General features: G+C 47.8%; 1 protein-coding gene across 1 annotated transcript in view; it reads left to right on the forward strand.

The window, feature by feature from the left end:
- The first annotated feature begins 722 nt into the window (after positions 1–722).
- The window catches only part of LOC126285034 (basic proline-rich protein-like), a 78,420-nt gene continuing 59,252 nt past the window's right edge, over positions 723–19,890 (forward strand). The window contains exon 1 of the mRNA XM_049984358.1: positions 723–969. Within this exon, the coding sequence (XP_049840315.1) occupies positions 723–969 (247 nt within the window). The remainder of the gene's footprint in view (positions 970–19,890) is intronic.

A 19,890-nucleotide genomic window follows, 5' to 3' on the forward strand; every position in this document is an offset into this window, starting at 1 on the left:
GCAGAAGATCGCTCGGGCAGCGCCCACTGCCAGTGTCAGGACTGCTGGCAATGACCTTTACCAGCTCTCCATGACCAGTATCGAGGACTACCGTGCAGTCATGGATGTCATCTGCAAAGATGGCCTCCATTGCTACAAACATCCGTCAGAGCCGCTCAAGCTGTTGAAGGTGGTGTTCCGCCGCCTCCCACTACAGTTTGGGGCGGATTACCTACGTGAAGAACTGGAGGACATGGGCTTCGGAATCCGCCACACGGGCCTCATGAACTTTCCACGCACCCACCGCCCCATGCCGCTGTACGAGGTCGTTCTTGTCGACAACCTGGCAAATCGCAAGATCTTTCAGGTGCGGCGGGTTGGGCATGTCGATGTCGAAGTGGAGCCACTGCGAGCCAAAGGCAGGAGGGCCCAGTGCTTCTCTTGCCAACGGCTCGACCATGTGTCCCGCTACTGTTCGATGCCTCCCCGCTGCGTCAAGTGCGGAGCCCAGCATCAGAGCAAGGAATGCTCGCTCAAACGTGAGGATAAACCGACGTGCTGCAATTGCAGTGGCGCGCACGTCGCGAGCTACCGTGGATGTCCGGCCTTCCAGCGTGGCCGCCATCAGCACCGTGGCCTGGCTGCCCCTTCCCGCAAGGTGCAGCCTGTCACCAGCTTCGCTGATGCCGCTAAGGGGGGAGCGCCCAACCCTTCCCCTCCGCGGCCTGCTGCCTCCGTTGGTGATGCTCCGCAGCGGCCTGCCTCTTCCGCAGCAGCTGCTGACCCTGCACCCACGCCTGCCTCTCCCGCTGCCGCTCCCCGCCCCCGCGACGGCTCGTCCGGCCACTGATGCCCCTCTGGAGCGGCGGCGGCCTGACCCCCAGGCTGTGCCCCCGCCGACACCGCCTCCTGCGGTTCCGCCGCCGCCTGCTGTTCCTGCTTTGGAGGCCGCCCCAGAGGCCCCAACGGCTCCCGATGCCGCTGAGCTCCGTACGCTACTGCGTTCGTTGAGCCGGCTGCTTGAGCAGCTCCCGGTGCTCGTCACCGCCTCCAGGCCGGCGTTGTTCCTGCTGACCGCCATGGATAATGAGCACTTCCATGGGCTCACGGTGTGCGGTTTCAACGCACGCGGTTTGGTTCCCCAACAAAGGGAATTCCGCCAATTCCTCCGGGATGAGGCGATCGACGTCTGTCTCGTCTGCGAGACGTTTCTGAAGCCTGGTGTGGCCGTCGGGGTGGCGAACTATCGCTGCTACCGCACCGACCGGCCCACCCATGGCGGAGGCACCGCCATCTATGTGAAGGCTTCACTGAAGCACCATGAAGTCCTGATGCCACCTCTTGCTACGGTGGAGGCCACTGGGGTGGCTGTCTCCACCACGGCGGGGGTCATTACCTTCATCGCCGTCTACAGGCCGCCGAGAGACCATCTCCTGGAGGCCGACCTTGATGCCCTGCTGACGCTGCGTGGGAAGCTGTTCATTGCGGGCGACCTGAACGCCAAGAGCCCGCAATGGAACTCTCGCATCACCAACGTCAGTGGGCGGCGCCTTCTCCTCATCACTCAGCGTCATGGCGCTGTCGTCCTCGGTCCGTTTGACCACACCTTCTTCCCCAACAGAGGCCAGTCCGACGTGCTCGACGTCGCGGTCCTGAAGGGCGTTGGGCACTTTACGTCGGCTACCGTCCGCTGTGCCCTGTCGTCCGACCACCTTCCGGTTGTCTACGACATGGACATCGTCGGCGCCTCCCTTCCGCCTGACCGCCGCACCTTCCGCGGCATTGACGAGGCCCGTTCTCGAGATGAACTGCTCGGTCGCTTCGTCGATACCCCAGATCCTGCCCTGGATGGGGCCGATGCTGCGCTGGCCTTTTTTACACCGCACACTCTCAGCGCTGCTGCTGCTGCTGCGTCTCCCCGTCAGCTGAGGCGGCCTCGCGAGATGTCCCGGCAGCTTCCGCCGCACATCTTGGAGGCTATTACCGCGAAAAACCGTCTCTTCCGTGAGTGGCAGCTGACTCGCCAGCCTGCGACCAAGCGTCGCCTCAATCGGGCACGGCGTGAAATCCGGGCCGCTATCGACCAACACCGGAACCGTGACTTGGTTGGCCTTGTGGCCACCCTCACCACCACTGATGGGAGTGCCTGGCGGACCGCCAAGCGCTTCCTCCGCCGCCATCAGCCTGTTCCTCCGCTCCACGTCGGCGGCGAGGTTGTGTGTGCCCCGGACGCCAAGGCCAACGCCCTCGCCGACGTGTTCGCCGACAACTTCCGCCCGATCGCGGACGTCCTGGATGCCGACCATGTCCGTCTCGTGGAAGACAGCCTCCCGGTTTTCCTCGCCGCCAGGGCTGCTGACGATGTGATCCCACCCATCACCGCCGCTGAGGTTGGACTCCAGTGCCGCCGCCTCAACCCCAAGAAGGCGGGTGGCTCCGATGGTGTCACGAACCGCCTCCTGTAGCTATTGCCACCGGCGATCCATCACTCACTGGCGGACACTTTCAACTGTGTTCTCCGCTCCGGGATCTTCCCTTCCGCGTGGAAGCACGCGGAAGTGGTGGCTATCCCCAAGGCCGGCAAGGATCCGCGTCGGGTGGAGCACTACCGGCCGATCAGCCTGCTCCCGTCTCTCTCCAAGATCTTTGAGAGACTGTACGTGGAGCGGCTGTGGCGCCACGTCACTGCCGAAGGGCTCCTTCCAGCGGAGCAGTTCAGATTCCGGCGGGGCCACTCGACCACGCAGCAACTATTACGCCTGGTGGAACAGGCGATGCGGGCGCTGGAGTCGAGGGAGTACCTTGGGGCGGTACTCCTCGACGTCTCCAAGGCGTTCGACTGCGTGTGGCACGAGGGCCTCGTGTACAAACTCCTTGTGCATGGGGTCCCGACGTCACACGCCCTTCTGCTGCGGTCCTACCTCGCGGGCCGCACCTTCCACGTCTGGGCCGGCGGCGGCACCTCCACTGATCGGCCAATTCGTGCGGGGGTACCGCAGGGCTCGGTTCTTGGCCCCCTACTGTACACCTTGTACACCGCAGACGCTCCGCGGGTGGCGAGCGTGGAGTTGGCTCTTTATGCCGACGACACTGCGCTGTTCACCCGCAGCATGAACGTGGTCGCGATGTGCCGCCGGCTCAAACTGGCGTGCGATGTCCTGGGGGCGTGGTCCGCCAAGTGGCGACTCAAGTTCAACGCCGCCAAGAGCCAGGCGGTCGTTTTCACTCGGAGACGGCTGCCTCCAGACCTGCCGCCTGTCTCGATCTCGGGAGGCCCCATCCCGTGGTCACCGACCGGCACATACCTCGGTGTGACGCTTGACAGGCATCTCACCTGGCTGCCGCACATCCGCGACATCAGGGGGCCGGCGATTGGGCGTCTCCGGGCGCTCTACCCGCTGCTGAACCCCTCATCCACCCTCCCCCCTCGGCACGGCCTGACCGTGTACTTGGCCCTCATCCGGCCGGTACTCGAGTACGCCGCTGTTGTGTGGGGCCATGCCGCCCCATCGCACGTTGCGATGCTCCAGCGTGTTCAGAATCGGGCGCTGCGGCTCGTTCTCCACAAGCCGCCTCGTTACTCAACAAGGCTCCTTCATGAGGAAGCTGGCGTCCCGTTGCTGCGGGATCGCTTCAGGCAGTCCGCCAGGGTGTTCTATGCCTCTGCAGAACACTCTGGCAGTCGTCTTATCCGCGGACTGGGTCACCAAGTCCACCGCAGGCCAACCACGCGTTGGCCTGATCTGCTGCGGGAGTAGTTTCTCCCGCAGCCTCTATGACGCATTTGACGCAGCGTCCTCCCCCACGCGGCCGCTCCCATAGGCCAATCCTAAGCGTGAGGCCCCACTATAGTTCTAGAGGTCCACACAGGAACAGCAGCTTCGCTGCTTAGTCTGTCTCCCTCCTGGTAGATGTATCCAGAGAATTGCAGTGCAGTGCAGTGCAGTGCAGAGCTGTCATTTGTACTCATATGATTCATGTGGAGAGGTTCCGACGTGATTACGGCCACACGATGGGAATTAACAGATTCAGAACGCGGAATGGTACCTCGAGCTAGAAGCAGGGGATAAACCATTTAATAAATCGTTAGAGAATTCAATATTCCGAAAACCACAGTGCCAAAAGCGTGCCGAGAATAGCAAATCTGAGGCATTACCTCTCATCACGGACAACGCAGCGGCCGACAGCCCACATTTAACGATAGAGAGCAGCGGCGTTTGCGTAGAGTCGGCAGTGCCAACAGACAAGCAACATATACGGAAGAATAGAAATGCAGCAATCACTCGCAATCCCATTGGCCTTTTTATTATTCTTTCATATTCAGATTTCAGCTATAAAAAGCATCTTCAGTGCATCTCAGTGAGTCATAATCTAACAACCTGACAGCGGTACATGTCAACGTACGACTTTATTAGTGTACAGCAATGATGTCGTATGATGACAATATACTGTCTTGACATACTCTCACCACTGAACCGCGGACGTTAAGGTTCTAAAAATCTTAAATTAGGTTCCTAAAATAGATTCTATCACTCACAAAATAATTTATACAAATTAGAAAATACGTGACCAAAATCTGACATGTTATCGTCTAGAAAGATAAATAGATTGACAAAAATGCATATTATATTACTGTCTATGTTCATAATTACAGTCACAGCAAATAACTAACGCTCTCTCCAGATTTTCCGTTGAGAAACAGCATCTCTTGTCTGTCAAAAGCAGCTTATATGCCTAGAATGAGCGTTCCACGTCAACAGATGACACCGGAGCATATTTATATGACGGTATTAGGCGCAATGGGACCGCAAACTCGTATTCTGTTGATTTACCTGATATTATGTGAGCTACTGTGCAGAGGGTGGTCAGTCCCGGGCTTTTTGGAGCGCTTTCTTCAGTTTCTCACTAACTTTCATACCAACAGTTGATTTTTTGTCACCTGTCAGTCGCAGTTGACGTGGAGTCTGGGTTCCCTGAACACTCTAGAGCTTTATTAATAATGATCAAAAATGCATAATGATATTTTATGTATGGAAAGTCGTTGGAAATTGTTGCGTCGTTCAGAAGATGTTCAACTGAAGTAATGCTCACTGCCTCCTGCAATGTAAGAACAATGTTGTTGTTGTTGTTATGGTCTTCAGTCCTGAGACTGGTTTGATGCAACTCTCCATATTACTCGATCCTGTGCAACCTTCTTCATCTCCCAGTACCTAGAGCAACCTACATCCTCCTGCATCATATCTTCGTCTCCCTCTACGACTTTTACACTCCACAGTGCTCTCCAATACTAAATTCATCATCCCTTGATGCCTCAGAATATGTCGTACCAATTCTATTCAATACCTCCTCATTACTTACGTGATCTATCCATCTAATCTTCAGCATTCTTCCGTAGCACCACATTTCGATAGCTTCTATTCTCTTCTTGTCTAAACTCTTTATCGTCCACGTTTCACTCCCATACACGTGTGCGGCTGGTCCTGGTGGAGGTTCGAGTCACCCCTCGGGCATGGGTGTGTGTGTCTGTCCTTAGAATAATTTAGGATAAGTAGTGTGTAAGCTTAGGGATTGATGACAGCAGTTAAGTCCCATAAGATTTCACACACACTTGAACATTTTGAACTTCCATACATGGTTACATTCCATACAAATACTTTCAGAAACGACTTCCTGACACTTAAATCTCTCCTCGATGCTAACAAATTTCTCTTCAGAAACGCTTTCCTTGCCATTGCCAGTCTACATTTTATATCCTCTCTACTTCGACCATCGTTAGTTATTTTGCTCCCTAAATAGCAAAACTCATTTACTACATTAAGCGTCTCACTTCTTAATCTAATTCCCTCAGAATCATCCTACTTAATTCTCAACCACTGCTTCCCCTTCATGCCCCTTGACTCTTATAACTGTCATCTGGTTTCTGTACAAATTGTAAATAGCCATCCGCTTCTTGTATTTTACCCCTGCCATCTTCAGAATTTGAAAGAGAGTATTCCAGTCAACATTTTCAAAAACTTTCTCTAAGTCTACAAATGGTAGAAACGTAGGTTTGCCTGTCCTTAATCTATTTTCTAAGATAAGCCATAGAATCAGTATTGCCTCCCGTGTTCCAGTGTTTATACGGAATCCAAACTGATCTTCCCCGAGGTCAGCTTCTACCAGTTTTTCCATTCGTCCGTAAAGAATTTGTGTTAGTATTTTGCAGAAGTGGCTTATTAAACAGATAGTTCGATAATTCTCACATCTGTCAACACCTGCTTTCTTTGGGATTGGAATTATTATATTCTTCTTGAAGTCTGAGGGTATTTCGCCTGTCTCATACATCTTGCTCACCAGATAGAAGAGTTTGGTCATGGCTGGCTGTCCCAAGGCTATCAGTAGTTCTAATGGAATGTTGTCTACTCCCGGGGCCTTGTTTCGTCTTAGGTCTTTCAGCGCTCTGTTAAACTCTTTACGCAGTATCATATCTCCCATTTCACCTTCATCTACATTCTCTTCCATTTCCTTAATACTGTCCTCAACAACATAGCCTTTGTATATACCCTCTATATACTCCTTCCACCTTCCTGCTTTCCCTTCTTTTCTTAGAACTGGGTTTCCATCTGAGCTCTTGATATTCATTCAAGTGGTTCTCTTTTCTTCAAAGGTCTCTTTAATTTTCCTGTAGGCAGTGTCTATCTTACCCCTAGTGATTACGGCTCTACATCCTTACAATTGTCCTCTAGCCATCCCTGCTTACCCATTTTGCGCTTCCTGCCGATCTCATTTTTGAGACGTTTGTATTCCTTTTTGCCTACTTCATTTACTGCATTTTTGTATTCCCTCCTTTCATCAATTAAATTCAATATCTCTTCTGTTACGCAAGGATTTCTAGCAGCCCTCGTCTTTTTACCTACTTGATCCTGTGTTGTCTTACAAATGCTTGCTGTAGTCACGTTCCCCAGCGAGTTCCTCTCGAAGTAACTGCATTCTTGTAAGTGCTTTACTAAAAACCTTTTTGATGCTTGCCTAGCTTATTTACATGTGGAAATCCCGAGACGGTATCATATCTGCTACACGATTCATGGCATGGGAAAGGCAAGCTATATGGAATAAGGCTGCGTAAAATACTTTCAACATTTTAACAGCAGCAGTCATGTATGCGGCTGCATCTGTGTAGGCTACAAGTACTTTATTTTCATCTAGACTGTTGGGGAAAAGCGATTTGAGGGCTTTTCCTGATGAGTCATTTTTATCTCCTTGGTGCAGATCAGATGATGTGCAGAGCGAGTCTCAGGATCTAACTTTCCAACAATGAAATTAGCTACATATCGACCTTGTCTGTCAGTTGTCTCCTCGACAGAGATACACATGTATGAATCGCCTATTCTTCCCTTATCCTGCCCAATAAATTTTCATACAGAGTATCTAAACAGTTCGTCCTCAGTGTGGAATGCTCCGGTGACAGTATTCCTCTAGAAAACTTTTGAATTGGCTATTTTCAACTGCATTGAATGGTATGTTTGCTGCAACAATGGCCTCACACGGGTCAAGATGAAATTTGTGTTTGTTGCATCTGGTTTAGTTACGAACGTTTGTTTCAAACTTGATTTATTTTTTAAGTTTGCCTGGTGTTTAATCAATGCATGCAATATGCTGGCTTAAATGCGACCTCTGTCCGGAACGTATCTAAACACAAAAGGAAATGCGAAATACTTTGCTGAAGAATTTACGTACGAGATCTGCTCAGAAAAATTAACCCACATTAGGGGTTTAGAGACAATAATTTTACATTCGCATGTGTCTGGCCCAAGCTGACTCGGGAAAAAGAGTTGCATCACTGTTCTCTGAGCGGGCGTAGCAGATACAATGTCAACATTTTACTTACGTCTTTGTTGCACACATTTCAGTGAATAACTCTTCCGTCTGTACAGAAATCAGGAAATTCTACAAACCACTGTCGAATCAGAGATGACTTGGAGCTGGCTACTTTCGGCATGCTTGACTTTCCACAAATAGACTGCCGCTGTGATGTACTTAACCACATCCGAGCAGCTCGCTGACCGACTGAATGAAGGCAGTGCAGGCAGAAACAGGCTGGTCCGACAGGGCAGGAAGACGCTGGGGGCAGACCACAGGGCTCCTCCCATTTCACGGTTCACAGCGGGCTACGACGCTCTGCGGAGCGGAACGGTCTGGGACTGCGTGGCGTTAAGCTGTCGTCTCCTGACTCGCAATTGGCGTTCACGCACGCAAACAGACCAGTCAGCATTCAATTACTGTTTCCTAAGTAGCCGGGAAGACCAGAAGATTAGTTTTATTCGTACAAATTTTGTTTCACTGGATTTCTAAAAGTCAGAGACAGTCAGATTCTACATTAAATTAGGTATTTGTAGGATTTTTAAAAATGAAGCACAGTCAGGTTCTAACATGAAGTTAGGTATTTTAGATACTGTAAAATTACAATTTTCGGTTAAATGTTTCTGTAATTTTTAGCTAGGAAGAACACGAGAGAATGTGAGTCATAAAATTTTTTATTTAATTGGATTTTTAAAATTTAGGTGGAAACAGGTGCTAACCTGAAATTACGTACGTTTAGGTGCTATAAAACTAGCGTTTTCGATCATAAATTGGCGTAATACGGGTATATACGCCTTTCATTGCCTTTATTTAGTGAGGAACAAAATAGCTTTTTACCTAAAATCCGAGGTCTAATCAGAAAATATTTAGGCAAACATTAATATTTACATTTGTGGAGGTTATTATTGATGCGAATAGCTGAGTGTGACTATTTCGTCCTTCCAAAAGTGATAATAAAATTGAATTAATGTCTACAGTGAAGGAAGTCGCCGGCCGCAGTGGTCTCGCGGTTCTAGGCGCGCAGTCCTGAACCGTGCGACTGCTACGGTCGCAGGTTCGAATCCTGCCTCGGGCATGGATGTGTGTGATGTCCTTAGGTTAGTTAGGTTTAAGTAGTTCTAAGTGCTAGGGGACTAATGACCACAGCAGTTGAGTCCCATAGTGCTCAGAGCCATTTGAACCATTTTTTGAAGGAAGTCACTGTAAGGAAAAGGATTGGAGGGGGGAGGGGGGGGGCGGGGGAGAGGTTGAAGAGAGCGCTCGCCTATCAGAGAGAGGCGAGAGAGAGGAGAGAGAGAAAGTGTGTGTGTGTGTGTGTGTGTGTGTGTGTGTGTGTGTGTGTGTTAACCGAGAGCTAATGGAAAAATGTTGTCTGGTGACAAAATAATGGTATGAAACAATTTTTTTTTTCTTTTATCATCTGAATGCGGGCTTGTCCAGGTATCATCACATCAACACTTGATACAATGTACGTAATGTAAATATATAAGTTCACAGCTACGGATACACTTGAGTTATCTTTTTAATACATACGCCCACGCACTCGCACGCAAACATGAGAGTGTAAACGCAGTGTTTATGAACTGCAATTTATAAAAAAAAGGAAAATACAATTCCTTTACATTGAAAGGTGTCTCCAATTAAAAGTGAGTATAGTGGGAAATGTACTCTGAAGTGTTTTCCACGCAGCAGCAGTATTACAAATGTCGCAGAAGGGCGATCTTTGTTGATCATATACTGTAATAGTTGATCTGAAGTGTCGTGTCTCTTCGGATAGCCAAAGATGATTTAACCGGCGTGCTCTTCGCTCGTAAACATCCTGGCAGATACTCTACTCTCCCATAGACTATCAATTTAATATGGAAAAGCGAATATAATGAATATTAAACTGTTGCTGGGGGCGTTAGGGTAGCGGTCTGGCATCAGAACGACGTACTCTGCATTCACCACCAGACGTTCTCCCGAGCTACTGCTTTTACCCAAGCTGTCAGGAAAGTTTGTTCTACGAGGCGCAGTGCCACTAATATTACTGGAAGAAACTGTCGTGGTTTTAATTCACTCATCGGTGTTCTATTTTAGAGAGTGTACTGATATGAAAGTGTGCCCCTTATGTTATCATTCGCTTCGCCTAGTATACAGTTGTTACAGAAGGCGAGCAAGAATGCTGAAAGGCCAGGAAAAAAAAACCGTTACTCCGCCTAATACGGTGGAGCAAAATATTTGCCATTCATGACAACTACCACTCATCCGGAATAGATAAATAGAGCTCCTGTATGGCTTTCAAGGGAATCTTATGCCCTTCTTCGTGCAAAATAGCAGCGAGTTTAAGTAACAACGATAAACGTGGACAGCGATCACGTACCACTGTCCTCAAAGCAGACTACAAAGGTTTAATGCTATTGAGATCTGGTGACTGTCGTGGCCAGGGGGCATGTGATGATCCACCCTGGTACTGACAAAACCAGCCGGGACAGATGCGAGCTTTGTCGACAGGGCCCCCCTTTTCTTCGAAAACAGCGTCACCACTGGGGAACTTACACACTTAAGCAAAGGGAACTTCACAGCAAACATAAACATAGCCAAAGCCTTGCAGACAAACAAAAATTACGCGAAGCGAAATGTAGTTTGAGGAGGGCTATGCGAGAGGCTTTCAATGGATTCGAAAGTAAAGTTCTATGTACTGAATTGGCAGAAAATCCTAAGAAATTTTGGTCCTAAGTCAAAGCGGTAGGTGGATCAAAACAAAATGTCCAGACACTCTGTGACCAAAATGGTACTGAAACAGAGGATGACAGACTAAAGGCCGAAATACTAAATGTCTTCTTCCAAAGCTGTTTCACAGAGGAAGACTGCACTGTGCTTCCTTCTCTAGATTGTCGCACAGTTGACAAAATGGTATATATCGAAATAGACGACAGATGGATAGAGAAACAATTAAAATCGCTCAAAAGAGGAAAGGCCGCTGGTCCTGATGGGATACCAGTTCGATTTTACACAGAGTACGCGAAGGAACTTGCCCCCCTTCTTGCAGCGGTGTACCGTAGGAATCTAGAAGAGCGAAGCGTTCGAAAGCATTGGAAAAGGGCACAGGTCATCCCCGTTTTCAAGAAGGGACGTCGTATAGTATCCGTGGTCTAGGGGTAGCGTCTTTGATTCATAATCGAAACGTCTTCGGTCCCGGGTTCGATCCCCGCCACTGCCTAAATTTACCCTTCGCCACACACCGTCAGGTGGCTTGCGGAGAATGGATGTAGACGTAGATGTATTATGGGGTGGACCTGATCAGCCAAAAAAGTTCTCATATGCTTCCTGAGATTGCAAATACATCACCTTCACTGTACTGCACAAAGATTAATCAACGCACTGCGTGAGTAGTGACTAAGATCCGTGACTCCGTGCTTAGTGTTATGTGTGACAGGCTAGTCAGTCAGTTGTGCAGCACTAGGGCATTCTTATTTGAGGCGTAGCAGAGACCAGTTGCCTTTTTCAGAGAACGAGATCTCTTATTTGTGAATCAGGGAGAAACTATCCGCAATATTTTATTATGGATATGAAAACTAGTTCATAATATCTCCTCGTTCTGGATATTGTTGGAGAAGATTGTCGAGTAATTTTAAAAGTAACAAAAGCATGCTCAGAAATGAAATGTTTGGTTGTCAGAACTATTAATTGAAGGAAGTCTTTGTCCCCTCAGGTAAGTAATGATTTTTACGATTGATGTTATTTTTATTTCATTGTTTTCCTTATGTCACAAATTATGCAATTCGCTGAAATGTCTCTAATTTATTTTAATGAGAGATGTTCGCAATTGTTAGAGCCTCCTTGTATTATGCGGTCCTTTTTTTCAATAATATCACAAATTTAATTTTTCAAGGAAGATTTTCTTTAAAATGAAAGCCACCTCCTTGATTTATAACAAAGTTCTGAATATTCTGTCATGTGTGCATTGCACCTTCCGCTAAACAGTCACAGATTGCTTCTGAAAAGCAAAAGAAAAAAAATCTAGTGAGTAGTTTATCTTCCTTTAGCTGTTACGTCTGCTGATTTGTATTTGATTTCAAGAACGTCGGCACACCAGACACAAAAGCACCACGCTGAGTGAGAGTTATGTGACTTTTATTTCAGGGCACATCTCACCTTCCATTCTTGGGCAAACAGTGAGTAGTCAGGATTGTTAGGTTTCGTGCTAGCAAGGAGATTAATTTTCAATGAACATTATTGGTAATTTCAACATATTGTTTCTTCCAATTAGAGCAGTAATTTATTTTTGTGGGTATTCCAAGTGAAACATTGCCCTTGATATCACGCAACGTATATAACGTACTTCCGTTCTGAGTTTTATTTATACCGTTTTCATTGAGCAAACAATTATGTTCTTTTGCGCTTAATTAAATTCATTTTCTTTATTTCAAATTTTGCATTTCATGAAGTTTTATATCACGACACTGTTCACATGGGCAAGAGAGGGCCAGCTAACGGTCAGTTTTGCTCAGAAATTCAATACAATACCTCAAACAGACGCTACATAAGGAGAAAGTTTTTGAAATCAGTATGTTCAATTTTCTCACATAGAGACAATTTTTATAGACAGCTTGGAGCAGTAACACGATCTTGCAGGGTACTGAACAGCCCCTGGAATACCACGATACGGTTGTCACTTGTTTCACTCTTGAGACCTAACCTTGGCCAGAACTTGGAAACAGCGTGAAACACCGCTCATCCAACCAAATGACTTTCTACCATTGCTCCACAGTCTAGGTTTTATAGTTTCGCCACCTCTATTTCCTGTTAATGGCATTTACATCACTAATGTTTGATTTTGGAATTCCAGCTGTCTTGCAATTCCCTGTTTGCGGAGCTGCCTTCGGGTTGTTGTTTTGCTGACAGGGTTCGCGAATGTGGCATTCAGTTCTGCAGTGACTTTCGGTGCTGGCGTCCTCATATGTTTCGTCAGAATCCTCTTCGGTAACCTTTCGTCACTATCATTCTACACAAACTTCCCACTGCGTTCTGACTTACCATATGACGGTATTCTGTCTTGCACCTATGCAGTATAAATTTTCGATACACTGCCTCCTGAAACATCAGACACTTCGCTTCCCCTGGTTACGGGAGCACCCACCATTGGAGCACCAAGAAATTGGTCCGCAGCTCGTGGTCTTGTGGCTAGATTTGCTGCCTCTGGATCACAGGGTCCCTGATTCGTTTCCTGGCCGGGTTGAGGATTTTCGATTTTCTCTGACCGGTGACAGGGTGTGTGTGTTGTCCTCATCACTTTCATCATCACCATTCTTGACAGTTGCTAGGTTGGACTGTGTAAAAATTGGGACTTTCTACGGGTGATGACGAACGCGCAGTTGGGGCCCCACAAATCAATAATCCACCAAGAATTTGTCCACATTCGAATGCGCTATGCTCCGACATAATGCACTCACCACTACACGGAACGCCCTTCGAGATCAAACACTACGGTTCAGTCTGAACGCTTGTGTTTTCGTCTTTATTTATATTCAAGCATGAGTTTCACTCGCCGCTTCCATACTTTTGTCCACCCTCTGTAAATCACTGCGTTCGTTAGCAGCACCGGAGATATGGAACATTTTTAATTCAATCCGATGCTAATTTAGGGTGCCAGGTATGATTTTAACACTAATAAGTAAATGTTTCTCTGAATCTTCCGTCGTTTCTTCGTAGAACAACATTATAATAAATGAAGAGCACCTGTAGAACAAAAGCAAACTGGTGCTTTTCATTTATTAAAATATTTTTCTGCTGAGAGGTTCCATGGAGCCACATTAAAAAAACAATCTTACGTTTATGCTGAACTCTGATGTTCGGGATTACAAAGTAAGGTAGTAACATGCAAACAGACTCCTCCTGGTACAACATTAAAAAACAGATGAAGCGGCTATCGGCGCTCTCAACAGCGAGTTGTACACGTTCTCTATTTCGATCCTGCTTGTTTCAGTATCGTCGACCTGTTTCACGATCCGTTCAGGCTCGCAGTCGCGCAGTCTAGAGATCAACCGACAGTAGCAAAAATGGAACGTCACAAATGCTGAACGCCATATTTATGTCGTCATCACCTAGCTGTATTACTCCATCCTTGAATTCTGCAGTACACAAATTTCACTAACACATAGTGGTGTTGAACCCGAGATCTCCATTGCGAGGGACAAACATCCTAAGTGCCCCTTCAATAACGCCCTAAGATACGAGTTGCGGCTGTCGTGACGGCGATGTGGGTCAGCGACTCAGCGTCCTCGGCCCCCACAACCTGCCTGCCTCCGTCACTCTGAGGTGAAACGTTGTTAAACTGCGTGGCCACGTGCGGCCTCGAATCTGGCCGACATGTAACCGGTCACCTCAGGAAGGTTTCGTTTAAATTTCCTCTATACCGCCTTTTAATCGAACTGGGTGCCGGTAGAATATCGTATCAGCTACGACACTGGATTCGTGATTTTCTACCAGAATGATCACAGTACGTAGTGACTGACAGAAATTCGTATAGCGAAACCGAAAATATATCTGGACTTCACAAAGCAGTTCTTCATCCATAGAAAACAAGAAGCTGTTGGACGCAAGTGCTAATCTAGCAGAGCTTCATTTTGACTTATTTCATACTGGCCATTAAAATTGCTACACCAAGAAGAAATGAAGATGATAAACGGGTATTCATTAACAAATATATTATACTATACCTGACATGTGATTACATTTTCACGCAGTTTGGGTGCATAGGTTCTGAGAAATCAGTACCCAGAACAACTATCTCTGGCCGTAATAACGGCCTTAATACGTCTGGGCATTGAGCCAAACAGAGGTACAGCTGCCCATGCAGCTTCAACACGATACCACAGTTCATCAAGAGTAGTGACCAGCGTATTGTGACGAGCCAGTTGCTCGGCCACCGTTTTCAATTGGTGACGGATCTGGAGAATCTACTGGCCAGGGCAGCAGTCGAACATTTTCTGTATCCAGAAAGTTCCGTACAGGACCTGCAACATGCGGTCGTGCATTATCCTGCTGAAATGTAGGGTTTCGCAGGGATCTAATGAAGCGTAGCGCCACGGGTCGTAACACATGTGAAATGTAACGTCCACTGTTCAAAGTGCCGTCAGTGCAAACAATAGGTGACCGAGACGTGTAACCAATGGCATCCCATACCATTACGTCGGGAGATACGCCAGTGTGGCGATGACGAATACACGCTTCCAATGTGCGTTCACCACGATGTCGCCAAACACGGATGCGACCATCATGATGCTGTAAACAGAACCTGGTTCAAAAATGGTTCCAATGGCTCTGAGCACTATGGGACTTAACATCTATGGTCATCAGTCCCCTAGAACTTAGAACTACTTAAACCTAACTAACCTAAGGAAATCACACAACACCCAGTCATCACGAGGCAGAGAATCAGAACCTGGATTCATCCGAAAAAATGACGTTTCGCCATTCGTGCACCCGGGTTCGTTGTTCAGTACACCATCGCAGGCGCTCCTGTCTGTGACGCAGCGTCAGAGGTAACAGCAGCCACGGTCTCCGAGCTGATAGTCCATGCTGCTGCAAACTTTGTCGAACTGTTCGTGCACATGATTGTTGTCTTGCAAACTTCCCCATCTGTTTACTCAGTGAACGAGACGTGGCTGCACGATCCGTTACAGCCATGCGGATAAGATGCGTGTCATCTCGATTGCTAGTGATAAAGAGGCCGTTGGGATCCAGCACGGCGTTCCGTATTACCCCCCCTGCACCCACCGAATCCATATTCTACTAACTGTCATTGGATGTCGAGCAGAAATGTCGCTATACGATAAACCGCAATCGTGATAGGCTACAATCCGACCTTTATCAAAGTCGGAAACGTGATGGTATGCATTTCTCCTCCTTACAACAACGTTTCACCAGGCAACGCTGGTCAACTGCTGTTTGTATATGAGAAATCGGTTGGAAACTTTTTTCATGTCAGCACGTTGTAGGTGTCGCCACCGGCGCCAACCTTGTGTGAATGCTCTGAGAAGCTAATCATTTTCATATCACAGCATCTTTTTCCTGTCGGTTAAATTTCGCGTCTGTAGCACATCATCTTCGTGGTGTAGTAATTGTAATGGCCAGTAGTGTACAAGTTTCGTTAAATTCAAAGATAAAAAGACAAGCAGAATACGACAATGCATTTAGATAGTAGAAAACACTATCTAGCGGTACAAGTGGAACCACGTGTCACTAGAACGTGGTGCATTCGAAAATACAGCAGGCAAGGTCATCAGACTGATCTCCACAATATCACTGAATTGAAGGACCCTGCCGCGTTTTCCTGTCTCTATGGGGAGGATAATCTCGGGAAGTATGGTAGGTATCGGTTTTTACTAACAGGCATACTGAATAAGGAGGAACGTTCGTGTATACAATTTGTTATCGCTACGCCACACGAGTCGTCCGGCCGTAGATAGGTAGTCTTGCCCTTGTGAACCCTGGACGGGTCGCTAGTGCTTGCTAAAAATATCAAACTCCGTCTGAACAGGCCTCGGAACACCCAACGTTGCCGACCGACCACCATGTCACCCTGTGCCGATAGTCGCTAAGTGGGTGTAAGGCGTCCACCCCGTCACTTGAAGAGAAGCCAGGTGTGACTCCGAAGATAGCGAAATGAAAGCCGGAGTTTTTAATTTCACCTTCAAGAAATCGTTCGGGAGGAGAGTCGTAGAAACATACCGTCCTATGACCATGGAAAAGATTCCTGTATGGATAACGTAGGAACAAGCATCCCTGGCATAGGGAAACAACTAAAGAAGTTGAAAACAAATAAGTCATCAGGTCCAGATGGAATTCCAAGATGGTACGACCATTTGGAATAAGTTCACAGACGCGTGAGTGGCTCAAAGACTCCTGAAGTTACAGAATTCAGTATGTTGTCCTCGAGGCCAGTCTTCATCAGAGACAAGGGTATCGTCAGAAGTGCCCCACGCACGTACGACAGGAGCACTATTACTCCCTATATATATATATATATATATATATATCCCTCTTCCACCTCCTTTCCGGGCTTTCTGCATACACCCCCGTGGTGTGTGCCTCGACCCTGCCTTCGGCTCGAATTGGCACAGGGCCCGAAGGACTCAGTTACTTCGGAGGCCTTCCGCCGCCGGTTTCTTTCCATCCTTGCCACGTATCAGGGCTCTGGAGTTGTTTACACTGACGGTTCGATGGTTGCTGGTAGTGTCGGTTATGCTCTGGGGACCACTACGAACAACATTCATTGCCGGCTGGCTGCAGCATTTTCACTGCTGAGCTGGTCGCCATCTTTCGTGCCCTAGAGTATATCCGCTCCAGCTCAGGTGAGTCCTTCGTTGTCTGTAGAGACTCCCTGAGCAGTTTCCGAGCTATCGACCAGTGTTTCCCTTTCTCTCGTCTGGTGATGGCTGTCCAGGAGCCCCTCCATGCTCTTGCCTGTTGCGGCCGCTCTGTGGTCTTTGTGTGGACCCCAGGCGATGTTGGGATATCCGGCAATGAGCATGTAGACCACCTAGCGAAAGAGGACACCAGTAAACCATCTCTGGCCTTTGGCCTCCCGGCGACTGATTTGCAAGCAATCTTACGCCGCAAAATTTTCGAACTTTGGGACACTGAATGGCGCAACCCGCCCACGCCAAACAAATTCCGTCCTATCAAGGAGACGACGGATGTGTGGCGGTCGCCCATTCGAGCCATCCGCAGTGACTCAGTCGTCCTTTGTCGGCTCCGCAATGGCCACACCCGGTTGACCCACAGCCATTTACTGCGTCGTGAGGACCCGCCTCTATGTCATTGCTGGTCGGCTTTCACGGTGGTCCACATTTTGTTGGCCTGTCCACTTTTAAGTGTGCTCAGGCAGACGTTTGCGCTGCCTGATAGGTTCCCTGCGCTTTTAACTGATGACTCTGCTATGGCAGGGTTAGTTTTGCGTTTTATTGAAACAGGGTTTTTTTATAATTTAATAAAAGTGTTTGGTATATATTTTTTGTTTTGAGTCTGGCTTTTGGCCTACGATTTTAGACTGAGATTAGGTGTGTTTCTCGGTGGTTGGTTTTTCCTTTTTTGTCTCTATGGACGGCCTACCACTGTCATACTCTGTGTGATTTTAATTCGTTTTATCTGGTCTCTGACTGAGTCTTTCCTGTCCTGTGTCGTCTGCCGTCTGTCGTGTTGCTCGTTTCTTATTCTCTGTGGGTGTTTTCAGTTTTTGGAAAAAGGAACCGATGACTTTAGCTATCTGGTCCCTTCCATCCCACAAACCAAACAATCAACCCCAAGGAGGCAGTCCTTGCTGCGACCGTATCCGCCTTAGTCGCTTGGAGCGAAGTCAGCACTGAGCCTGTAGCACTCAACGAAGACGAAATTTCATTCTTTTATCGTCAATGTAGGGGTGTGAGTGTCACAGTAAAAGAGCGGTGGTGCATCAGTATCAACCTACTGGACATCCATAGAGGTTCCATGACGAGAACATAGCTTATAGAGTAGTCGGCATGCTGAATGTAGTATAAAATCCCGACGCAAACCCTTACGACCATCATCAATGTGAAGGATCGAGTATCACAGTAAATACTAAGTACCTCATTGGAATCAAGTTTTGTGATTCCAATGATACCGCCCGTGCTGCGTCCGTTGCCGCGTTAGTACCTTGGAGAGAAGTAAGCACTGAGCCTGTAGCACTCAACACCGACGAAATTTCTTCTTTGCATCGTCAATACCGGGGTGTTAGTGTTACTGTAAAAGGCCTGTGGTGTGCCAGCATCAAGCTACTGGACATCCAGACAGGTTCCATGAGGAGAACAGAGCCGTGTTAGGCGCTTATAGAGAATTCGGCATGTAGAATGTAGTATTCCATCCCGAAACAAATTCTTACTCGCATTATTATTGTCAGTGTGCGAGTGTCACATTAAACACGAAGTGACTCATCGGAATTAAGCTTCCAGAAACCAAGAAGGAAGTCATGCTGCAAAAGTTTCCGCCATAGTCACTTAGAGAAATGTCAGCACTGAGCCTGTAGCACTCACCACCGACGAACTTTCTGTTTCGCATCGTCAATGTCGGGGTTTGAGTGTAACAATAAAAGAGCTGTGGTGCATGAGGATCAAGTTACTGGACATCCAGGTTGGTTCCGTAAGGAGAACATAGCAACGTTAGGCGCATCTAGAGAATTCAACATGCAGAGTGTAGTATTCAATCCGAAAGCAAATTCTGTCTAGCATCATCAATAAGAGAGTGCGAGTGTCACAGTAAACATCAAGCGGCTCATTGGAAACATGTTTCAGGACTCCAATGAGACGGTCCTTTTTGCGTCCGTAGACGCGTTAGTCGCTTCGAGAGACGTCCGCATTGAGCCTGTAGCGCCCAACACCAACGAATATTTCTTTTTCTAATTGTCAATGTCCGGGTTTGAATGTTACAGTAAAAAAGTGGCGGTGCATGAGGATCAAGTTACTGGACATCCAGGAAGCTACCATGAGGAGAACATAGCCACGTTAGGCGGTTCTAAGGTATTCGGCATGCAGCCTGTACTATTCAATCCCGTCGCAAATTCTGTCTCGCAACATCAATGAGAGAGTGCGAGTGTCACAGTAAACATCAAGCGGCTCATTGGAACCATGTTTCTGGACTCCAATAAGACGGTCCATTTTGCGTCCGTAGACGCAGTGGTCACTTCGAGAGACGTCCGAACTAAGCCTGTAGCACCCAACACCAACGAATATTTCTTTTTCGCATTGTCAGTGTCAGGGTTTGAATGTTACAGTAAAAAAGTGGTGGTGCATGTGGATCCAGCTGCTGGACATCCAGACAGGTTCCATGAGGAGAAAATAGCTGCGTTAGGCGGTACTAGAGAATTCGGCATGCAGCCTGTAGTATTCAATCCCGTCGCAAATTCTGTCTCGCAACATCAATGAGAGTGAGCTCGGATCCCAGTAAACACGAAGTGGCTCATTGGAACCATGTTTCTGGACTCCAATGAGACCATCCTTTTTGCGTCCGTACGCGCATTGGTCACTTCCAGAGACGTCCGCACTGAGCCTGTAGCACGCAACATCAACGTAT

This window comes from Schistocerca gregaria, chromosome 8 (assembly GCF_023897955.1).
Source record: "Schistocerca gregaria isolate iqSchGreg1 chromosome 8, iqSchGreg1.2, whole genome shotgun sequence".
Classification (NCBI taxonomy): domain Eukaryota; kingdom Metazoa; phylum Arthropoda; class Insecta; order Orthoptera; family Acrididae; genus Schistocerca; species Schistocerca gregaria.